General features: G+C 42.7%; 1 protein-coding gene across 2 annotated transcripts in view; it reads left to right on the top strand.

Moving 5' to 3' along the window:
* Nucleotides 1-24,360, top strand: part of ADAM12 (ADAM metallopeptidase domain 12) — a gene marked incomplete at its 3' end in the record, with an annotated part of 190,540 nt that overhangs the window by 154,118 nt on the left and 12,062 nt on the right. The window contains exons 12-18 of one of the 2 annotated variants that reach the window (XM_084264939.1): nt 3,590-3,767; nt 8,504-8,593; nt 9,990-10,185; nt 18,191-18,299; nt 18,406-18,604; nt 21,122-21,199; nt 23,338-23,446. In XM_084264939.1, coding sequence (XP_084121065.1) covers nt 3,590-3,767; nt 8,504-8,593; nt 9,990-10,185; nt 18,191-18,299; nt 18,406-18,604; nt 21,122-21,199; nt 23,338-23,446 — 959 coding nt within the window. The remainder of the gene's footprint in view (nt 1-3,589; nt 3,768-8,503; nt 8,594-9,989; nt 10,186-18,190; nt 18,300-18,405; nt 18,605-21,121; nt 21,200-23,337; nt 23,447-24,360) is intronic. The other variant, XM_084264940.1, reaches the window with a different exon arrangement.

The following is a 24,360-nucleotide window of genomic DNA, read 5'->3' as shown; positions in this document are numbered from 1 at the left end:
ATCAATTACCAGGCATCCTCTTAGTACTGTGGAGCTCTCATTTGCGGGAACAGTCAAGGCTATTTTTGCTGGGAACTAGGATATTCGTTGTTTGACATTAAGTACATCTTTTAAGCACCAAGGAGACACTGAGGAATGCTGCGGCTTCAAGAGGAGTAGAAAAGACTGAAATTATTTTCCTTGCTGTAAACTCACTGAAGAGTCTGATGTAGTGCTGGGCACAATTTTGAGTTCTGTAGAGTTGTACCTGCAGCCAGAAAGGTCTGGCAGAACAATCCTTTGTCTATTAAATGTACAGATTCAAAAAGCACAGAAAATGTGTGAGCTATTCAGCGTCGTAGAACAGGAATTGGGTTGGACTAGACTGCTGTTACATTTTCCCTTCTCAAATGCAGAAGAATAAGGATCTGAAAAAGAGAGGATCAGAAGGATCAGAAAGGATCAGAGAAGTAAGAGAATGTCTTCAGTGAAGGATAATGGAATATACTCATTGCCAATGATGTTTTTTACCGTTGTAAGGTTCTCCAAAGGCCTATATGAGCTGGTAGCTGAGCATTTTTTCTATGAGCATCTGGGGTGCCATAGCAAGTACAAATACCCCTGTTTGACATGTAACTGAAATCCTCTAGACACATCAAGGACTGACTTCACTGCAGAGACCCCACTACATCTCCCACCCAAAGGTCATCCTTCCCAGGTGAAGTCTGAAGCCTCTTAGCAGGGTGGTGTGAAGAGTTTTGCTTAACATTTGTTCAAGGATGAGTTTCTTTCATGTGGCTATTGCTTTGTTGCTTTTCACAAGCTCCAGATTCACTTAAACATTGCGCCTACTGACATCTGATAGCTCCTGCTTCCCTTCCCATCAGCCAGAGATGTCATGCTTCTGATGAAACAGCTTAAAAATTGTAAAGACAGATGAAATGTGGCCTTAAATCCCCGTGATCAAATGCTGTGGCTGTTACATGGGAATTTTTTTTGACAAAAAAAATGAAGAATGGTTGTGTGTCAGAATATCAGTATTAAAAATCAATTATGTTCCCAGTGAAATACCAACTAGCATCAGCTGATGTGGGATCTTCTCTTGCATGGTGTGGTTATCCTTTGGTTGCTCTCTGTTTCCACTTGTTGGGTTCATCTCTGGTTTTGTATTGCTTTATTTTGGGCTTACTTGGTAAAGAAAATTATTTTCAGAAAATTTAATTAAATAACATGTGCTGCACTGATGTCAGCTGAGGAAATCGGCGTCAAGAGCAGGAAAAGCCAGAAGATGAATGGATCTCTTAGTTCAAAATAGGAAACAGCTTGAAGTTCCTCTGGGGGGAAACAAAACCCTCATTCATTAACAATGACATTATTTCACCTCTGGAACAGAGTAAGGATTCTGTTCTCCTGGTGATGGGCAGACACATCTCACATTGAGGCAAAAGATGTTCAGCATTCATGGATACAAAGGAACAGCCCTAAGATATCGATAGGTTTGACTGGTGAGCTGTTCTTATGGTCCGTGTGTGGCTGAGACATACAGCACAGGGAAAAATGCATCATTTGTGTTCCTAACTTGATTTCAGTCTGTGTAAGGTATGTATGTCTCCTCGTGTTCATCTCAGTGGGTATCAAAGTCAATGTGTCACTGAAGTGGAGGATCTTGCCTGGATGATGCAGTATTCATGTATTCACACTTTGATCCGAGGATCATGTCTGATCACACACTTGTGTACATTGTATATTTGATTTATCTGTCAGGTGTACCTGGGTTTCTTCAGTTTTTCCTGGGGTTTGATAAACCACGTACATCCCGCTCCTCGTTTGCAGTCACGCACACAAAATGTTGTGGGTTCCTTTTCCAGTCCAACTAAGAGTAGGATAGGAGTTTGTGCTGTCCTGGTGAGGACGTCTCCAATTCTTGATGTGAAATGGTTAGAAGGAGGTTTCCCAAGTGCCTTTATTTTCTGTTCCATTACTCCAAGTACCTTCCCTGTTTTCCCTCGGGGCCGGGAGCTGCAGCTACCAGCCTGACTCCCACCTCATTCTGAAATTCCTTTATTTATCTTAGACTCTGTCATTTTGCCTTAATGTCGATATTTTCCAGAAAACAGCTTTTAAAGTGGAGAAGCCTATTAACTTCTCCAAGTTATATGCCAGTGAATCACAGAACTGTTTAGTTTACTAGACAAACCCTGTATAGTGATGCACAAAAATTTTCTTCTTAAGAATCATATTTATGTTCTTTTCCAGTGAGCTGGCTGGTTTATTGCCCAAAAAATCTGTAAAAAAAGGTAATTTTTAATAGTCAGAAAATAAATCCTGTTTTGTAAGGTACCTGTAACCTTTCTAGAAGATCTTAATTAACCTCCTTATATCAGCAGAGGAAGCTCTATTGCATTTGTAATTGTCAAACATTTCCTCTTTTTAATAGAAATGATCCCTTTCTGATACCTGTAGGCATCATCACTCACAAAAACAAGCTTTTCATGTCAGGATATTAGAAACAACAGTAGAGTAATCGAAGTCTGAGGTTCAGCAGTGCAGAACTTCCATCTATTATCTCGCTTGTCTGCAAAGATTATGCCCTAATAACATATGAGTGATACAAAGCATTTAGTGAATAAAGCCCAATCATTATCAGGTTGCTCCCTGTGCTGCCATAACATTGAATTACTGCTGGACCACGGAGCAGCAGTGATGAAGGTACCAGGTCTTAGGGGAGATGCTGTTTTGCCACTTGGTTGTGAGCCAGATTCAACATGACCAAGTGGAGAAAGGGCATGGTGGACTTTAGGATATGACTCTGATGGCCAGACCTAGGTGCCACTTTGTGAACCCAACTGCAGACGTTCACAAGTGAAAAATGGAATTCAGTCCTCCAACAGAAAAACATGAATTCTCTGCTGATATTTGCACTGCACTGATTTTAATCACATCATCCATGTGTCTTCCAAAAGAAATCAAAGGCCAAATCCTGCTCTCAGCAGTGTGAACTCAGGTTATAGTTGTTTTCAGTAGTGTCTTTACAGTCATCCTGATTTAAAATGAGAATTGTGTTTGCTTTAATCCTGCAGTTCCCAAGCTGGACTTTGATGAATTGCTGAAGCAGGCTCTTATCAAGTAACTCAGTGTTTTTCTCTGGTTTTTGTTGGATTTTTTTCTGGAAAAGAGCAGGAAGTTCACCATACTGCAGAGCAAGATGAATGAATTTGCCATTTGAGGCTGAATTTTCCAAGAAGGATTAGGATGTTTTGCAGTCCTGTAAATGTGGGAATTCTCCTTGCAAGCCCAGTATTTCTTTAGGCTCATGATCAGAATTTGCTCCATAACTACATATGCAAAAGAGTGTGAGGGAATTCCAAATGTGAACCCTTCCAATCCTTAACAGCAGCTACAAAGTTAAGTGAAAATGATGGAAATTCATGTACTTACAGTCATAAATTATTAAGTGGTTTTGGTAGAACTTCAATTGCTGTTTCTCAGCCTTATGTTAAAGGGTTAAAAAAAATGAACATGCTAAAAGGTCACCAGCATGACAGGGAAGAGATGTTTTCATTTGATAATACTATTTCTTTTTTTCTGTCTCTGTGTATTTTTCTTCTAGCTATCCATTTCCCATGGTATTCAGTAGCTGCAGTAGAAAGGACCTGGAAAACAGCCTGGAAAAAGGAGTGGGAATGTGTCTGTTTAACTTGCCTGAAGTCAAGGAGTCCTTTGGTGGGCAGAAGTGTGGGAATGGCTATGTGGAAGATGGAGAGGAGTGTGACTGCGGGGAGCCTGATGTAAGACACCGCCTGAGAACTACTGCTCACCTCCTGTCTGCAGGTTTTCACAGCTAAGACGAATCAGAATTGGTTTGGCATTTTTAATCCTACTTGGTGTAACCCAAAACTCTCCCTCCATTGCTTCTATCTTATCAGCTTAAACCTTAGAGTCCTCAGGAATGAGTTTCTGCTTGTCTTGCAGTTGAGTTGCTAAAGTTCACACAGGGCTTTAGTTAGGAATGTGGTTGATTCTCCATTAGAGAAGAAACCCTCTCATGGCTTGTCCAACAGACTAGCCGTGACTAACCCTCATGTTCCTCACAGCAGAAATTCCTTGAAGTGCTAGCTAATAAGTTAAACTCAAAATGAACCTGTTAACATCGCTCCCATTTTCCGATAGCACGCGTTAAGTGAAGGTTTGTTTCCATATATGAGAAGCCACACGTATTATAAATACAAATATAAATAGTTATATAAGTAGCTGTATAAATAGAAATCATTTTATAATTATTAGTATTGCCTAGGTATTTTTTCATGGCAGCTGACTTCAGTTTTTAGATGCAAGACCTTTCCCTCCTTCACTATGAGATTTTTCCTCATCGTTAGCCAATTACCTTGCTAATGGAGAGACCCTTTACAGCCTCCCAGAAAGATTGCCACGACTTCAAAGATCATTCTGTTTGTAGTGAGTGTGTCAGAGGGCTGCTCAGATTAGGAGAAGATACACAAAACCTGGGGGTCAAATAATATCCCAGCCAACATCCTTATCCTTTTGGCTTCCCATGCTCATTGGCTGTACTGAACTACTGTCCAAATTAAATACATCAGCAGATGAGGGATTTGTTTCCTGTGATAAATATGGTTCTGCAGACAAAATAGATCAGAGCAGTTAAAACGGGGAGATATTGCTGTATCCTGTCTATACCGTGTATTGGATTTACACAAGCCATAAGGATTTCCTGACAGTTCACTCATTCTTCAGGGTAACAAGGTTGGAGGAAGCAGGCTTATCTTCTTGTTTAAAGTCAATAGAGTGCAAGCAGCTTGCAAATGTCTTTCTAACCCAGTTATCTTTCTCATTTTCACTTTTGAATGTTAGCAATACCTTCTCAAGTCAAAGCCACTTAACGTCAGCAAGCACTGACTTGATTTGCCTCTTCTTTCCACCTTTTTTTTTTTCTTTTTAATTGTATTGAAAAACTGCAGCTCGGGCCCAATTAACTTAATTTGAAATTTACTGCTATAATCTGAGCGGTACCAGAAACCCTGTTAGATTAGTTAATAATTCACTACCCAGCCCTTTATACCAGCTGAGTTTTGTCAATAGTGGTGTAGTATTTTATGGTGTGGAAAGATGTGCAGTGATGTATGCTACTTGTATTTTATCAGTGATTGGAATTAAATATATCAGTCTGAATACGTAGATGTAGGTGGTTCATAGGGATAATTCTCTGATACTTAGAGTGATGGAGGCACCATGATGTTGTGTGCATCCAGTACTGGTCATCTTCTTGAGCCTAACAGGTGGCATGCCCACCACCAAGGCAAGGGTGTAAGACCAAGGATGACACTGCCATTAAGCTTCAACTTCATTTTGGATTGTATTACCAAAGTCATCTGATGTGCTTAAGTGTCTATGGAAGGAAAGTTAAAGTAGATTCCACATGGAAAGATAAGAGGGGAAAAAATTAATCCTTGATCCCTGAGAACTGTGACAAACGTGGCTCATTGTATAACGGGCTGCGAGGGGAATCAGAAAACTACAAATGGGTAAATCAGAAGTCAGACAAATTACTTCCAAATGTAATTAAGAGCTAGTGCCTGAACAGCTGTGACATGCCAGGGACGAGTCAACACAGATTTCGTGCCAGGAAAGCTTGTCTTACAAACCTATGGCGGTGCTCCGAAGGACTTAGCAAGCGGATGGAGAGGGAGGATGCTGTTCTTGCAGCCTGTTTGGGGGTTCAGGCGAGCTTCAGACCAAAGCCTTTTGCCAAAGCCCCTTCAGGAGGCTATGTGGCTGTGGGAGGAGAGAATATTGCATGGGCAAAAATTGGGTTAAAAGATACAAAATACAGCCAGGTATTAATCATTCATGTTATACAGTGGAAGGAGATCTGCTGTGATGTATCCATGAGATGGGACTTCACAACTTGGCATATTCATAAACACCCTGGGATGAGGAACAGTCTTGAATTTGCTGATGGCATTAGTTAGGGTGGTAGAGATGAAGGCTGGCTGTGAAGAACTGCAGAGGAACCTTCTGAGACAGCTGGACGGGGCATTAAGATGACAAATGGGATTCAGTTCGGAGTGATGCACATTCCAAACATCACATATAAGATGATGGACTCTGAGCTGACTCTGACCGTGGAGGAACAAGACTTCATATTGCAATAAATAGTCTCATGAAAATGTCAGCTCAGTGCTCAAGAGTCGTCTAAAAGGTAAATAGGCTGTTAGAAATTACTAGGGAACAAATAGCGAAACAAAACAAAGCACCGGTAGGTCTGTATAAATCTGCAGCATCCTGCAGCTCAAACTGCATGTGCAGGTTTTTTCCTACCCCTCCCTGATGTCAGGAAGGAGAAAGCAGAATGAGAAAAGGTTGAAAGAAAAGCAATAAGGTGGTTCAAAGTTTTGGAGGAGCTCTGGCTGGCTAAGAAGAAAATGAAGGAGGATGCGAGGGAAGTTGATCGAATCGTGAGTGAAATGGGAAAAGAGCGAGTAAGGAGCAGGTTTCTCCCTCCCCCCCCCAACAAGAACTGCACAAACAACGTTAGAAAAATGGCAGGTTTCAAATGAGCAGAAGCAGCTGCTCCCCAGACTGTGTCCATTATTTGTGAGTTCTTTCCACTGAGTGTTACAGGTGCTAAAAACACCCGTGGAGCCAAGGGACAGCCAGGATGCTAAATAGGTGTCATGTCTGCATCCTTAAGCATCTCCTGCTGGCTGCTGTCAGGGGCACACAGGGCTAGAAGGGGCTGTGGGCTGACCCAGTGTGGTCTGTCTTGCATTCATAGAGAAGGAGGGGTGAGAACAAGGTGTCCTCTGTCTACAATATGCAACACACGTAGGTGATGCTAGAATTGTGGTCGCCTTAGTCTGTTTGAGATGCTCTCTGATGAGCCTTACACCGAGAAACCCAACTCCCATCATTGCTGTCATTACTAATAACTAATAATAATAATAAACTACAACACAGCAGTAGTTTTGGGTGGCAGCCTCCAGCCTCCAGAAGGCTCATGAACCTTTTCTCTTTGCTTGCCTGTTTATGTTAAAAACCATTCTTGACAATTTAATAGCCTAGGCACAAAAACTATTTACTAAGCTCATTCCCTGCAATGAGTAATAAGTGACTGAGGAATTGGAAATTTCAGAGGCTGCAGTAACATCATTCAAAGAGCTGTATCTTTATCCCAGTCTGCCCATGGAATGCCAATTGCTTGCCGTGGCTGGCTTGGGTAGGGCTAGGCGATGGGGTATAGGAGCTGACTCTTTCAGGAGTGGCTTAATTGGCCTGACATTGCTTTCCTCCACTCTGCTTTTTTAGGTTGCTATCCAAATGAATTTATAAAATGTGGGTTTGTGCAGAGGAACGTTTCTTCTTAAATACAGCAGCTGCACAGAAAGATTGGAGTAGCCTGCTGCCTTCCGGCAAGATCAGAAGTAGGGGTGGGAAGTTGTTCTGCTGCTCTGAAGTAGCACAGTTGGCTTTGTATATTCAGGCAGATATTATCTAAGAAAACAGTGAAACACTGAGAACTGCTTTGCTCTTTATTTGTGAGTGCAGTGGTAGCCCCATCTTCCAGTTGGAAAGCTTTGCAAAAGCCAATAAAGTAACAAGAGGCTGTGAACATCATTCTAACCCACTTATTTTCCCTGTGTTCCCTATATTGTTAGTGATCCCTTGTTAAGTCAAACTGACTTAACACAGCTGAAGAGCAATTTTATCTGCTGCTATTTTTGTTGGAGGGCTGAGATTCCAGCGCAGCTGATGTAACTTGCAGCTTGAGAGCATAATCTTGGAGAAAAACAAATCCATTATTTTCTGAAACTTCTTAGTAGCTCATTCTACTGACAGTGAAGTTTGCAGAAGCCCACACATACCACCAGCTAATCCCTAAGTGTGAAATTGGGATGTATCAGTTAGCAAGAATGCAATTCATACTCGTTTCATCTCTATTACTGGCATAGCCTGATAAGAGATTACATGGAATGGTGTCATCATCTCTCTTCGTGGCAGCCACCAGTCTCCATGTAATACAGAAGTCTGGCGAGTGACTAGCACAAAATAGAGAGCTGCAGTCACAGAATCATGGGCTCGCAGAATGCTTTGGCTTGGAAGGGACCTTAAAGATCATCTAGGTCCAACTCATCTTGCTCCAACCCCCGCATGTAGTTCCAACCCCCAGTTAAGTGCAACACAGGACCTGGATCCTCACTGGGTTTTGTGGAAACAAAGTGCTGTACTACTGTACTGGGGCTGGATCAGCATACTTGAGTTGTGATATTTGGGACTAGACCCATAGCTAGAATAAATCATCCATCCTCAATAGCTTCTCTGGGTTTCCTACAATTATTGAGCTTGTTGAATCTGAGGACAGACAAGACAGTTTGGATCAAAAAATGTAGGATTTCATGCATAATTCATTACTTCATGCCTGGCTTTTCTTGGCAGAGCTATTGGCAGCCTCTTGATTTACAGCTCATTGTGACGAAAGTTGTCTGCTCTGAATTTCTCTTCCCCCTAGGAGTGTACGAACCGGTGCTGCAACGCTACTACCTGTGCGCTGAAACCCGGAGCCGTCTGCGCGCACGGACTTTGCTGTGAAGACTGCCAGGTGAGCCAACAGAAGCATTTCTTAACTGCATGGGCAGGGCAGAATTCCACAGCCATCCCAGCCACAAAGCAGCCAGCAAGGATGGAGAACAAGCAGATCGGTATCGTTAAGCACCAAGACACTTGCATTTCATGTGAGCAGTTGAGAAGAGTCTCAGGCTGTAGCAGTTCCTGGAGGAGCGGATCAACAGTGTGTCCATGCTACGTGTAGCCACCTCATTTCCTCATGCAAAACCTCTTTTTATGGCCTTCTGCATGCTTTGATTTGTTTTTATTTCCAGGATTATGTGGATGTTGTGCTCTGGCAGGCTGTCATTAATTGCTGGGCCTTATTTTTATGGGAAGACTCTTAAAATATTAATTCTGTCAACGACATATTTATTTTTAATGGCAGATCAGCAGCTCTTCTGGGCTGCTAACGTGTTGTAAAAAAGCCAGTTTGCTGCAGGCATTTACCCTCTTGAATTTTCAGGCCATCTCTTGCATATGGGCTAATAAAGCATTCAGGGAGTTTCCATTGTGTCTGTGGCAACCATCTGCCTAAAAGCTCAGTAGCAGGAAGCTATCAAAACGGCCAGCAAATGCTTTTTAGCAGAATCAATCTTCAGGTCTTTTTGCTTTTTTTCCAAGAGGCAGGGTGGCGATGCTCCCAGAGCACACCCACCTTTGGTGGCTGGTGTCGATAAATGGATATTCAGCTTGGCACGTTCCACCACTGCCTGCTGGGTGCCTTCAGCTCTGGAAAAAACCTGTTGTTATCCAGGGAAATCAGGACAGGACAGGAGTGGTTACATGGGCTAGTTGTATAATGAAGTCAAAGGAGATCTCAATGCCCGTAACGGAGGGGCGTTTCCATGTGGAAATGCATCTCCAGCTGATGAAGCTGTCAGGCTGCTGCCTGCAGAGCAAGGTGGCTGGTGGCTTCATGAGTTTATGTAGTATAACATAACTATATATGTTGCATCATCAGCAGGCTGCTGGTCACTGCAGTGCTATTGAAGCTATGCAGATGAAGAAGTTTTTAGCCTGACTTCTGGTGAGTGCTACGGAGCATCCTTTGCAGTACAGCCCAGGGTGTTTCCACCCCTGTGTGTTTAGGCTTCATCTCAGAACTTCAGTTCACACTTGAAAACAACCAAAAGGCTGGGTTTACCTTCTGACCTGAGCCATGTTTGCAGCTGCAGCTTCCCTTTGGCCCCCCTTCCTGCCAAACCCTTCACCACATGTGTCAGATAAATGTATTTAAAGAGCTGCGTAATCCTTTACAGTGTCCTCTGCGGCCAGTTGGTGCAGAGCCAGTGGAAAAAGCTGTCCATGCACTGCATGGGTTCTGCTGCTGCATAACTCTTACTGATTGCAATTACGGCAGTTAAGTGGGGGGTTTGTTTGTTTTGCAGTTAAAACCAGCAGGGATTTCTTGCAGAGAGTCCAGTAACTCCTGTGATCTGCCAGAGTTTTGCACGGGAGCCAGCCCTCACTGCCCAGCCAACGTGTACCTGCACGACGGGCACGCGTGCCACAGGGTGGATGGTTATTGCTACAACGGCATATGCCAGACCCACGAGCAGCAGTGCATCACCCTCTGGGGCCAAGGTGAGTTTGGGAGCCAGGAGAATGACTTGGGAAAAGAGTGTTGTGAATGTAGATGAATTTGGAGGCGTTTTATGCAGTACCAATCTGTGCCTATTCTTTTTAGGAAATGGAGAACCGAATAATGAGGGAATCATTTTGTGATTCATTTTATCCTTGATTTGCCATCATGTTCATTTCTTGCAGCAGGAGGTAGAAAGCAGCAGTCACTAGGTTCATTCTGCAGCACTGCTGCAAATGGCTGGGGGATCTCGGACAAATCATTTAATACTGACTTTGATGTGGCCATATGTCATCCCACAAAGTGATGAATGCTCTTGACAGGTTGAAATCACATCTTTTTTCAGAAGCATATGTGAGCTTCCTTCTGTGCCCTGCTTTGTCTGTCTACATCCCAGAGCAGAGTTCAGTATTTGACATTAACATAAGATTCTCACATCGTGGTGGCTATTTGATTAATTGCTGTCACCCTGTAAGCCTCCCTCCTGATCCTGCTCAGCACAGTGCACACTCAGGCAGAAGGAGAGTTTTATTTCTCACATGGGAATTTACTCTTTGTAAAAATCTGATAGCATCAGTTCTTGGATTTATCCCATACATGATATCCTAGGAAAGCCATTCACCTCTCTCTAATGTCCTGTGGCTCTTCCTCTGAAATACAGGTGCTAACTCAGCATTTGGCTATTACCTCCTGCACTGCTGGGGATGAGCCGTGTCCCCATCAGCATCTCACCCCTGTCTCAAATGGGAAAACCACTTCTATCTCACCTGAAGTGAAGCATTGTTTAAGGCTAGATTGATTTATTTCTTTTAACATTTTTCAGCTCCCTTAGCCTCTTTGAGTCAGTAACTCTCTGCCTTCAACTCTGTTTTAAAATTTGTGTATGGATATAATGACAGACAGATGCTTCCTGGGTCTGAACCCTCATCAGAAGTCTCTTGAAGGGTTTCTCTGTTATCTTCACAGGGACTTGGACCGTTCACAATTTATGTTTCAAAGAGCATTAACACATCTCAAGAAATGGCACCACTGATGCAGATAGCAGGTTATAAAGCACCTCGAGTAACGATGCCAGTGATGCAGATAGCAGGTTAGCTTGCTCATGCAGGTATAAGAACATGTTAGATGAGTTACAGTTCAGAATTAAACTCCCCACATGGAAGAAACCATGCACCTGATATACTCTTCCAAATCCCACTTGCGTCGTAGAGTTAACATGAGCTCATATAGGCACGTACAGTTATAGCCTCCAGTCTTAGTCATACTGGGATTTTCAATCCCCTGGATACAGAAACATTCTCTCTCCTATAAAGCAAAAATCTCCTCATGAACCAGTTTCCCATGCCATGGAAAGTTACTTGGCTGGACTGTTAATAACTTCAGTCGCAGAGAAAACTTCAGCTAAAGGTCAGAGAACTGAATTGCTGCAGCTCCCTTGCCAGGTCTGTTTCTTAACACAGCATGTCCTCCAAACCCCCCAGGATCCCCTAACTCTATCTGGTCTTCCTTCTGCTGCACATGGAGTCTCCAGTGGTCAAGGCTGTGGGGGTCTGCTTAGGAGAAAGATGACTCTGTTAAAAGCAAAGCTGAAACAGATTTTAACTGGAATACACTCCTTGTCTTGGGAAAACTCAAGGATAAAGATTTTGCAAGGGTGAACGGGGCATTGCCAAACCTGAACTGGAAGGCTGGTTTCTGATCACACTGTTGGAAGTATAAATTAGCAATAATGCTGGTAAAGTAAACCACCAAGCAGTATAGCAGGTAGGGTTCAAGCCAAAACCAAGGCCTGTTCAGGGTTTAATGACCAGGGATGTGAGTATCTACCACTCAAGCACAGCTGGTTAGAGTATGGAGTATGAGATGAGGGCTGGTATTGAGAGAGGGCTAGGTGGGCCATGCACTGGGGAAAGTATCATGGGACCGGTTTTAATAGATCCCTTCTAGCCTTGTTGCAGCAGCAGGAGAGACGTGACGTTCTAAGGTGTTGTCTCTGGACTTTGTGTCAAAAAGATATGTGAGCCTTTTCCCAGACACTTGCAATCAATTAAAATTGTTTTAATCAATTGTGTGTGTTGAGGTAGATTGAAGGAGTAGTTCTGTGAGTTTGTGGTATGGACCATAAGGAGATCACAGCTCATAGTTCATTTGCATTAATTCCTTTCATCTTCTTCCCAGTAGGAGAAAGCCATACAGAACAAAATACAATAACTTCTCCTAAAATAATGCCCAGTATATTGAATTCCTTATCACTGTCTTCTTTTGTCTATCTTTCTTTATTCATCAGATCACAGATGTCCAGTAGCCCAATGATAAATGTCATTCTTCATATTTTTAGATCTAGTCAAAGAAAAATGATGAGCGCTGTCAGAGCTTGTTTACATTCGGCTGAGCAACAGGAATCTGTTTCCAGAAAGAAGTACTGGCCTCTCCTTGAGTTCCTTGTTACTTTTCACATATATATTTAAATCAAGGGGAGGAACACTTTTTGCTATTGGGGGGAAAGTCTCTGGAAACAGCCAAAAATCCCCCTTAATGACCAAGGTCATTCCCGGAACGCACGAATTTCTCTACTACCCGACCTTAATTCATGTCATTTTTCTCTTTAATGAGCAGTATGTGTGAATTGCTTGTGACCTTTTTGGTTTCATATTCAAAAATCTCCAATTGCACTGCTCTGACCTACGGACAGCAGTGTGATGGAAAGATCCATCAGGAGTAATGCGTTCGTGTAATGCCTGGTACTCCATTGACATTTCCTGGGAGCAACTAGATGCACAGACAAAGCTCTTTAAGAGAGAAAATTTATTGATTACCAAGGAACAGAAGGTTCTCAGCTTCAGACTCGTGGGGTTTTTTTCTACATTGACAAGAAAATGATCCTTCCTGAATATGAGTCAGCAGTGTGCCCAGGTGGCCAGGAAGGCCAATGGCATCCTGGCTTGTGTCAGAAATAGTGTGGCCAGTAGGTCTGGGGAGGGGATTGTGCCCCTGGACTGGGCACTGGTGAGGCTGCACCTCGAGTGCTGGGTCTGGTTCTGGGCTCCTCACCATCAGAAGGACATTGAGGTCTTGGAGTGAGTCCAGAGAAGGGCAACCAGGCTGGGGAAGGGGCTGGAGGACAAATCCCATGAGGAGTGGCTGAGGGAGCTGGGGGTGTTCAGCCTGGAGAAGAGGAGGCTGAGGGGAGACCTTCTCACCACCTCCCCTGCCCTGCCAGGAGGGTGCAGAGGGGTGGGCGATGGTCTCTTCAGCCAGGGGACAGGAGATGGGACAAGGGGCAATGGGCTCAAGCTGCACCAGGGCAGGGTCAGCTCAGATGGGAGGGAAAAGTTCTTCCCTGGCAGAGTTGTTGGGAAGTGGAACAGGCTGCCCAGGGAGGGGGTTGAGTCCCCACCCCTGGGTGTGTTTAACAGAGGGGAGATGAGGTGCTCAGGGATCTGGTTTAGCACAGGACAGGAACGGTTGGACTCGATGATCTTAAAGGTCTTTTCCAACCTTGTGATTCTGTGATTCAGAAAAGGAAAGGAGATGTTTGTCAGTGCGTTTTCCCAGCTTCTCCCCAAGAGGGGAAAAAGAGCAATGATTTGGGGGACCCAATGTCAGGCATTGACTTCATAGTTAGAACACACTAAATTTGTGGCATAGACATGGCCATTTGCTTAGGCAGGAACAATCTTATTTATAATGTCAGTGTTTGTTCCAAAGGCCTGTCACTGATATAAGAGCTTTGCTGTTGTTTCCAGGTACAAACCTTCAGGCAAAATAGACAGGTTTCCCTTCTACATTAGCTGACCAAACCATCACTAACTGATTTTTGCAAAGCTGCGAATTTATCCAAGCACTGTAAAGATTTGAACCCAGTAAAATCAGATCATTTTAGTCACCACAGATTTCTGCCCAGGCCTTTTGGACATGCAAAGGGTGTGAAGCCATATTTTCAGAGCATTCTCCTTAAACACAAAACCCAACAACTTGACAGGGATCACCAGGCTGGAGAGGGAGCTTGTGGAAAGTTTGCTTTGCATCATCAGTGCAGTAAAACAGACTTAATGAGAGAGAAAATCCAAATCACAGAATCACAGAACTGTAGGGGTTGGAAGGGACCTCCAGAGATCATTGACTCCAACCCCCCTGCCAAAGCAGGGCCCCTAGGACAGGTCACAGAGGTCAACATACAGATGGGTCTGGAATATCTCCAGAGAAGGAGACAATTCATATGAGAGAGAACTGTATTTTTATGCTTATATTTGTTTACACAGTTGTTCGTAGTGCTTGTTGGTATATTTTGAGTAACTCCAGCCTTTTACTCAGGGTTGCTTGTTTTGGGCTTTTTTCCTCCACACCCACAAGCAGTGTATTTTCTTTATTTTAATATATCTTGAGGCAATGTTGGGAGCTGAATTGAAATACCTGTTGGCCCGACAGCGGGTGCTTCTCTCCTCTTGGAATCAGCACCATGGTCAGAAATTCCTCTCTTCACTTTGGGGAAAGCACCAGGGTGTTTTCTCATTGCAGCAGGGGTTGTGCTGATGTGGAATGACACAGCAGTTCTGTATCGCTTCTGAAAGAGCAGAACATCTCTTTTCTCCCTTTTTTTTTTGAACTGTAGAGGGAAAGAAAGAGGCTCATGAATATACACATTTGGAGGTGTGGGGGAGAGAAACCCTCTCCAGGCTGACAACTGCAGTGGTGAGCTTTGACCTTCTGCAGTTTCAAACCTCTGATTTAATCCCTCGAATGAGGCTTGGCGTGGAAAGGCTGATGGGACCTTAATTACAGGGTCATGATACTATAATTATCGATAGCAATATGAAATAAACTCTGCTCATCCAGCTCAAAGCCCTTAATAACCACTGGAAATCTTTCACAAATCATTTTGTCTTTGCCTCTAGAGGTAGAAGAATAGAGAAAGACGGGAGTTTCTGCTTCAGTTTATGTGGTGGAATCATGATAAATGGGTTTCCTCCAGAAACACAGCATTACAATTCTCTTCCTTAAGCATCCTCTGAAAGCCTCCTTTTAACTTGGTAGCTCCATCTGTTCAGCTTCATACACTCTAATATGTTTTCATCTATAAAAAAGTCCAAATATTGTGAGAAACCAGTCAGGAGAGGGGAACAACCATCTGAATCCGAAGCAGCAACCGTGTTTTGGTTTGATACCAGAAACTGAAGCTGGGTTTTAGTTTCCAAGCCACAGATGATCACTGGGTACCAGGTGTTTTCATACACAGGCTGCTCCGAGCCTGGCAGGGGAGCATTTTTTGTACTCCATGAGATCTTTTTTCTTGTCAAGTACTAGTGGTTGGAGTTAAAGCTCACTGCCTGAGCCCTGCAAGGATGCTGCAGATGTGTTTTTCTTCCTGCAGGCTGCTTTCCATCATGGGTAGCACACTCGACTTCTGCGTTCAAAAAAAAACCCCAACACAACCAAAAAAGTTTCACCAGGAGAAAGAGGACAATAAATACCTCAAAATCTCTTAGTATTTCAGTGAGCCCTTTCTCTTTTCAGCACCATTTTTTAAAATAAATCTTTGATATTTCACTTACAAAGGACATGGCACCTTTTTGAGCCACACACCTCTCTGGGGGAAGCATGGCTGAGGTCTAGGGTGCTGCTGACACATCTCCAAGGAAGCCTCCATCCTTCCAATGATATGCCATCAGCTGAACTGCTTGGGACACAAGGCTCCCAGCCAAAAAACCCAAACGAGACTCATAGCAATTGCATATGGTCACAGTAGGTGGGTAGGAGGGCTTATTCCCTTGGTGATATAGGTCTGAGTGTGTCAGTCTTTGCAGATGTAGGAGAAAAAAGGAGTTTTACTTGGCCTCTTGCTTACAGCATGGGGTTTTTTCCTCCCCTTCAAAATCTGGCATAGTATATGCACATGTTCATGTGCCTGCCCTGGAAAGAGGGGAGGAGGAATCTATGTGCTGAAAATGGAAATGTTCCTTTTGCTTTTTGCACAGTGCCTTGTCTGAATGCTTTTGTTGATTTTTTGATTATTGCTTGTGGTTTAATGAAAAGAAGTGAAAGAATCCTGTGCGGGGTCCCTTTTAATAGTTCCAGATTTGAGAAATATTCTGAACTCAGCAAGCTTGATCGTAATCTTCCAAAGAATTTCAAGCTCTTGTCCTGCTCTCCAGGGAACCAGTGGCTCATATTCTGTTCCTTCTGTGCCTTTCTTTCTGAGTTTTCCAGCCTCAGTACTTAAAAACGTTAGAAGGAAGAGAGCCTTAAGCCTCTCCAAGTTTTTAATATTTTGTCCTTAATAGCATTTAGATTGCTGTTCAGCAGTATATACTGTTAGTCAAGCCTCTGACTATGAAATGCAGATAATTAATTGAGGCTTTAATCTTGGAGCTATTAGTGAAAAGATTCACACTAACGGGAAGTTTTACAATCATACTTGTATTTTATTCTCCAGGAATGTGAACCCTTTTAAAAATATATATATATATAAAAACAAAACAAAACACAACAAAACAACCTCCTTCCTCTCTGAAGGTTTCAAATTAAATCTTCAGGATGGTTGAAATAAGTGATAGGTTTTGCCCACGGTTAGAAGCATATGCACTTGGAAGTGGCTCAAAACATTTGGAAGAAAACAAAAGTAACATTAAGTCAGGTATTCTGTCTCTGTTAAAGATCAGGCAACACTACAGAAATGGTATATTCTCAGCCTTTAGGCCATCACATCATTTGTTGCCAGTTCTTTTTGGTTTAGCTTGGCTGATCTGTCAAAAGTACAAAAATGTATCTAGCAGATACCTGTTAGGAGTTTTAGTGAGTGTATCTCTTTACATCCTCCTCTACTGGAATAGTTGAAATGTTGGCAGTGACTTGATTGTGCTATTAATTATCTCCCTGGAAAAAACCCCTATGGGGCAGTAAATGGCCCTAGCAAAGGGCCTCTTGATCTTACAAAGAGCAGTGATTATTGGCTGGAAATAAAAGCCACACTTCACACCAGAGCAAAGGGATAAAATTCACATACATGGACTAATTAGTCATTGCAACAGTCAAACCAGGGACTGGTTTGTCTGTCGTCCACTTGTTAAACATTTCAGATGAACTCAGGTGTCTTCTCCTAGAAGATATTCAATATTTGCCATAGTCTGGAAAACAGTGGACAAGACATTGTCTGCATAAGACATTGGAATAGATGGTTTAATAGTATCTTTGAACTTCTGAAACTTAGGGATGAGTAATCTCTCCACACAAACATTTCCAGTACTACTCCCATCAGGGAAGTTCCTTTGCTGTTAGGATATGCCTCCATCATAAAAGGCTGTGGTAGATAAGAACCAGATGCTGCCAGTCTTCCCAGATTCCTGTTTCTGCCAGCATGGTAGAAATGACCCTTCTTTCAAGTCAGTCTTTCCTCTCAGGAGTGAATTTACTGAGGATTAAAGTGGGGATGAGTTCTCTCCCCAGTACATTAGCTTGAGCTAACCACAGTGTATTCTCTTCACCCCTTCATGTGTTTGTGTGTTTACAGTTACAAGCACTCCAGTTTGCAACTGGATTTTTTCTGGTTTCTTCTTGCTCTGTATTGCACTTCAAAAGACCATTCTTGAAAATATTTTCTTTGGCTTCAGCTCGTGGACTTTTGCAAAAATCACGTGGACTCCTGTAAAAAGAAGGGAGTTAACTTACCAGCTGGCCTTTGTCTTTCTTCACCAAACTAGGTTTGGCATTTCCTAAAGGTTTTTGTGTCCTAGGAGGATTCACAAGAGGGATATCATCTAGAGAAATTCTGAAAGAGAATGAGTTCTGCATTGTCTATTGCTCAGCACTGCCAAGAGAGACAAATAACAGTGGAAAACCCTCACATTCAGGCTCTTCAATTAGCATGCTGGTCCTTGCGCAACTGTTTTGTTGCGCTTCATCAATATGCAGATCACATCCCACCTTCCCCTAAAGCATCAGTGGAGCTCAAAGAAAAATTATTAAAAACACCTTGTATGAGATGAAAGTTCTGATTAGGTTTTGTTTCAGGTGCGAAACCTGCTCCTGGGATCTGCTTTGAGAGAGTCAATTCTGCAGGTGATCCTTACGGCAACTGTGGCAAAGACTCCAGGAGCTCCTTTGCTAAATGTGAACCCAGGTAGGGTCTCCCCCTACAATCACAGGAGCAGATGCATGGTGGTGGGAGAGGGCTTGTGACATGTAAAACTATGCAACTAATCTTTGGTTTTGTTTATTTCCCTCAGAGATGCTAAGTGTGGAAAAATTCAGTGTCAAGGAGGAGCAAATCGACCTGTAATCGGTACCAACGCTGTTTCCATAGAAACTAATATCCCACTTCAGGAAGGTGGCAAGATTCTGTGTCGTGGTACCCACGTGTATTTGGGTGATGATATGCCTGATCCTGGTCTTGTGCTGTCAGGAACCAAGTGTGAAGATGGAAAAGTAAGTTTCTGAAGTACTCCAAACCAGGAAGGCTATTGCTACCCTCGTGCCACAAAATACGTCGTACTAAACTGCCTGGGGTTTGCTTTGGGGGTTATTTTTTTCCACTTTTAACAAAAGAATTGTTTCTGATGCTCAGACTGAGTTATATTTACTACTCCCTTATTCTTCTGGATTACAGACTTGCAGGTGCAATGCAAGTTGCTTAATTTGATAACTGATTTTTTGAGGATAGCCCCAAGTATCTGCCCATGCAGGTTAGAGATTTTCACCAAACTAAGTGGAGCAAAACACATTATGGGCTTGTTAATGAATCCCTGAGGAGTTCAATATATTCACTTTCCCAGTATCTATGGCATTGCAAGATTGTCATTAACTTCACTTTAGGCTTCAAATTTTATTCTACCTGCTGATTCTGACTCCCTCCCCTTCTTTTTCTTGCAGGAAAAGCTATCTCTATACGCTCAATTAGAAAAATCAAAACCCATTGATGTTCAGCCACCAAAACTGATTTTTTTTTGGCAATCATCTTTTGCAAACATTGTGAATTATCCAGTGTGAATGTAATACAACTGTCACAGGGCTGTCTTATTCTTAGGTTTTCTTGTGTGAGGAAAGGAACAGGGAAAGGCGGGAGGCAGCTGTGATTTTATGGGGGTGGGGGGTGGGGGAAGCACAATGGGAAGGAGTCCAAGAAGGAGTGAAATGAAGAAGGTTTCCATAACCTTCAGTGGATTATTTGCAAAGAGGGGAAAGAAAGAAGAAAGGAAATTAAAAAAAAAAAAAAAGCTTTGATTATTTGTGGTAAATTCAAATAAGCCTCTGAAGTTCTGAATGCTTTTGGAGTTACGTTGGATTATCACGCTGCATTGGGAACAGGTTTAAAATACGTCCCTGGTGACACTACAGTTCTGCTACAGAAAAACAACGTTACTAAGTCAGTCTGTTATAAAATGTCTTTTCAAAGAAAATTCAAGGCTGGGAAGCACCCCCATTATGTTTTACTAATGAGTATTTGATCTTTCTAATCTATCTAATCATACACATACACACTATAGAATACACAGGCTAATACTTATGAAATTGTATGTTTTACTTTGAGGACATTAGTGCGTTTGTATTATGGATTAAGAATATGAATTTAAATATTCTTGAGCTTTCTAAGCTGAAGATACACAATTTGAAATGCAGCCATTTTAATGTGATCAAAATTCTGTGAGCTGCTGCACTATGAATATTTGAATTGTGAATACCGCTGTAATCAGACCATATTCTCTCCATGCGTGCATGTTGATGCCAATTCACTCTAATTTCCTTTCCATTTTTCCCTCTCCCCAGGGGATAAGTGCCCTGATTAAGCATCCCTGTCGTCTCCTTCAACACTATTCCCTGCTTAATGCTAATTATTGTGACTGACTTTTAGTACTACTGAACTGCAGTTAAACATGAGCAAAATTGTGCAGTGATTTTGGTTGGGGTTTTTTGGAGGTTTTTTTGGGTTTTGGTCAACATTGCATAGTAACAGTTACTCCAGTCCTAATTTCTTCTTCTCCTCTCAGTTTTAAGATAGATTATCATTACTGACATCCTAATCAGTCATTTGATTGTTGGATGGCATTATTAGATGGTACTAACCTTGATTTGCCTCAATTTTCAGCTATATTGGCAGAGTGAAGTTTACCCGTGACAACTAGAAAGCAACAACAAAAATTAATTAATTTGATTACTCTGCATATGATTTTCTATTTTCCTCCATTCCCTATAAGATTATCATTACACTTCAAATATGCTTGGTTTATATTTGACACCACAAAATTGTTTAGAGTGGGAAAACTAGCAATGCCTCCGTTGTGCTGAAGAGCAACTATGAGCCCTTCTACACCAATGATCTCAGCTAAATAGTCAGGCTGCCCTGGGTCCAAGTAAGTTCTCTACCAGCACCAAGAAGAGTTGTGTTATTAATATAAACAGATCTCTGCTAATTTACACCAGGACGGGGCTGAACTTTTCCTTGAGGAATCATCTGCCGCTGGGAAGACATGAATGCAGCCAGATCAGGTTCATGAAGGAATTCTGCTCAAAGCATTCCTAGTCCTGAAAAAATGCAAATTACTGGGTTTAAAATTGCTTTTATTTTTTTATTAAAAAGGAAGAAACCCCAGAGGCTCACCACTAGTTCCACTTCAGTAAAACTGTGAGTGTTTATTTACACAAGCTCAGCATATCAACCCACTATGAAGTATGTCTGAAATTCAGCATGGGCCAGGATGCCAATCAAAAGCAGCATTAGCTTCTCCAGATTAGAACCTAAAAGGCTTAGAAAGGCAGCAGCAGATGACACGTAGTTCTGATGTCCTCCTCTTTTTGCCAACGTAACGGTGTCAATACAGCGCGTGTGTTGGGAAATCCATCACTGCTAAAAGAACCATCGATGGGTCACTGGATGTCTAAAGAGAGATGTGATTCCTTGTGAGCACCTCTGTCCCTAGTGAAACTCCTTTTTCTCTTCTTTTGCAGATTTGCCTTAATCGCCGGTGCCAGAACACGAGTGTTTTTGGTGTGCATAAATGTGCAACAAAGTGCCATGGACGTGGAGTAAGCATTCTAGGACCACTTCTTTCACAGTCAGTCAGTAGGCACTGGTCAAGAAAGCCTTTGATGTGATAGCTTTGGGATCTGTGGCTGTTTGTAATGTATCAGTCAAAGTCATGGCAATACTTTCTTATTATGCCTTTCCATTTTCAGTGCCCATTATATGAACTGCAAGAAATGAAATTATTTTTCTTTAACAAAGAAATATTTATCAGGTAACAATTGTCTTGTTCTTAATTAGCAGTCTGTGATAAAAAGGAATTTTGTCACCTTCAAAGCCATTTTCAGTCTAGCCTTCCTTCATGAAGAATTCCCATTAACATTTAAAAAAAAGGGGGATACAGAGAAGTTAAAAAATGAATTTGACTTGAGATTCAAATAGAATAGTGTTTCCAAAAGCATTAAAATAAAGCAAGACTTATTGGTGAGTTTCATGCTGTGGAAGTGGTGCATTTGATTACATCAGGTAACAATATCAAAGTGTTTTGAAACCTGTTTTGAAACCTGGTTTATATTATGAAAATTATAATAATGCCAAGCTATGCTTTATTAACCCTGATTTGCTAATGATCTGTTTGTTTCTGTGAGAAACTGTGGCAACCACATTGGAAGAGACATAGGAAACTCTCTATCCTCTCCTGGGAAGGCATTTTCATTTGATTTATTTATTTTATCATCCCATACTTGAAAAACCAGGCAGCAGTAACAGTGCTGCATGTTATCATTGTGCTGGAATGAGCATCAGCTGAGACAAGCATCTTCATGTCTGTATGATGGAGAATGTCTGGTGACTCCTGAGTAGCAAGAAATTACCTGTTGGGATTGTAGATGGGAACTCCTGTAGCACTTGAGTGTAAAAAAAACCCCCAACGCTTAACAAATGACAGTTTTAATTATCTTGCTGTCTATGAAAAGGAAAGTTGGTTGGGGTTTTTATTTGCATTCTACATGACCACAGCCAGTCTCAGCTATGTGAATGATACTTTAATACTCTACAGACCTGGCCAGTGCTGTCTTTCTGACAGCCTGCCAGCAGAGCTTGCCAGAAAAATGTGTATTTGCAAATTCTTGTGAAGTATCTGGTGACTTACTGAGAAACACGTCCGTTAATCCACTGAGTAGTTTCTCTGTGGTGGTAACAGATCAGTGATGACCAGCATTAGCACAGTCTCTAGGAACCATATTGATGACTAGACCTAAACCCAAGGTCTTTATTTAAAAATCACTTTGTGCAGCTATGTGTGACTGTGCCACCTCTGTCCTGTGCAAGAACATCTTTGTCCTGTTCAGTTCATCTGTTCTGTTGATACGGCGTGGAGCTTTAGCCTCTGTTATTAGCCATGAAGCCACTACTTGGCTGGAAGCAAAAAGGTGTTTGGGTCCTTGGGAACCTCCTGAAGGTAAAACCATGAGTCTAGGAGCTCCTTCTGCTCTGTGCTGTGGAAACATGCTGAGGTCGTGATGGTCTTTTGGAGCTCGCTTGTTCTGCAGGGAGTCTTTGCTAAATCGGGTCTCAGTAGTTGAGCCTTAACTCCATGGAAGTGTTGATCTGAGGACTATCTTTACAGACAGTGCAGGTGTGATATCAATGGGGGAGTTTCCTCAGCCTCAGTTTAACACATTCTTCCAGCAACTGGTTCATCTTCGAGCTGGGGGACTGGAGCAGTGGAACAATCAGTATGCAGGCTAGTGTGAGTCCAGTCCACGATGGATAGGAGTGTCCAAGTGGGCTGAGAAAGCTGTGCAGCACTAACACTGTGGAGAGACTCCTGCTTCTGTGAAGGCAGGAGGAGAAAAGTTGGAAACAGGGGAACATTGCTGCTGGAGGCAAAGAGAGAATAAGACTTAAGAGGTGTCTGATTATCCTTGTTATTGAAGTTGTCAGCTGGTGCAGCGATTACCTGCCAAATCACAAGTGCCTTTTTAGCCCCCCTGCATTACTGCATGATGTCTTGCATGCAGAGTGGCTCCGTGCCCCCTTAGTTGTGCCAGGAGGCAGATACCCACACACATCTTTTCTTCCCCAAGTTTTAGTCCTGTCAGATGTGTCTCTATCTGATTAGGAGGCCTTATCAGCCAGAGCTGCTCACCAGTGTGTACAGTGATCCTTTCCATGCCAAGTCATTTGTCTTGTTTTGCAGGTCTGCAACAATAAAAAGAACTGTCACTGCGAGGCGGACTGGGCACCCCCATACTGTGACAAGCCAGGGTTTGGTGGCAGCGTGGACAGTGGGCCCATTAGGCAAGCAGGTCAGTAGTACTTCACAGGTTCATGGAATTGTAGGGGTTGGAAGGGACCTCCAGACATCATCAGGTCCAACCCCCTGCCAAAGCAGGGTCACTAGGACAGGGCACACAGGGCGGTGTCCAGGCGGGGCTGGAATCTCTCCAGAGAAGGAGACTCCACACCCCCTGGGCAGCCTGTCCCAGGGCTCCCTCACCCTAAACGGGAAGAAGTTCTTCCCCAGATTGGTGTGGAACTTCCTGTGCTCCAACTTGAGGCCATCACCCCTTGTCCTGTCCCCACAGACCATTGAAAAGAGGCTGGCCACTTCCCTTTGTCTCCCAATTCATGCTTCATGTGGTGTTTCCATGATAAAGAGTGGAAATACAAAGTGTCATCTTGTAAGCAACAGTCTTGCAAGATTGGGAAGTCAGTAAATCAAACAGCTTCATCCAAACCCATTGGCACCAACCTGAAAATTTCATGAAGCAAAACCAAGGCCAGCTAAGGACACCCATATTCTTGCATAACTGAAGGCACAGCAGTATGGTGGGTTCTTTTCTTTGCCTTTCTGGGGTTTTTTTTTCAAGATATGTGGTCAAGTTGTGTAGCTCACTGCAATAAGTAGGAAATGGTATTGATTTAAGCTGAGACCGAGGAGCTAACTCCTACACTTGAGCTAATCCTGTTGCCATGGTAGATGAACGTTGCAGTACTCTTGGATTCACCTTGAGATATGCCAAGCCCCAGCGTTCTCTGCTGAGTGTGTCAGGACAGCACAACTTTACTGTACACACAGCCTGCTTCTGCAGTTGAATGGCTAATGAAGAGTGGATATTGCAGTCATTACAAATGCAAATTCGTGGAATAGCCAAAAGTCAAATATTTTACATTGTGCTTCTGAGGAGGATCTTTTGTACTGTGGACCTGTGTATCTGAC

The sequence above is a fragment of the Gallinula chloropus genome (genome assembly GCF_964237585.1).
Source record: "Gallinula chloropus genome assembly, chromosome: 5".
Classification (NCBI taxonomy): domain Eukaryota; kingdom Metazoa; phylum Chordata; class Aves; order Gruiformes; family Rallidae; genus Gallinula; species Gallinula chloropus.
Note: the sequence above shows the minus strand (reverse complement) of the source record. Positions and strands in the feature narration are given on the sequence as shown.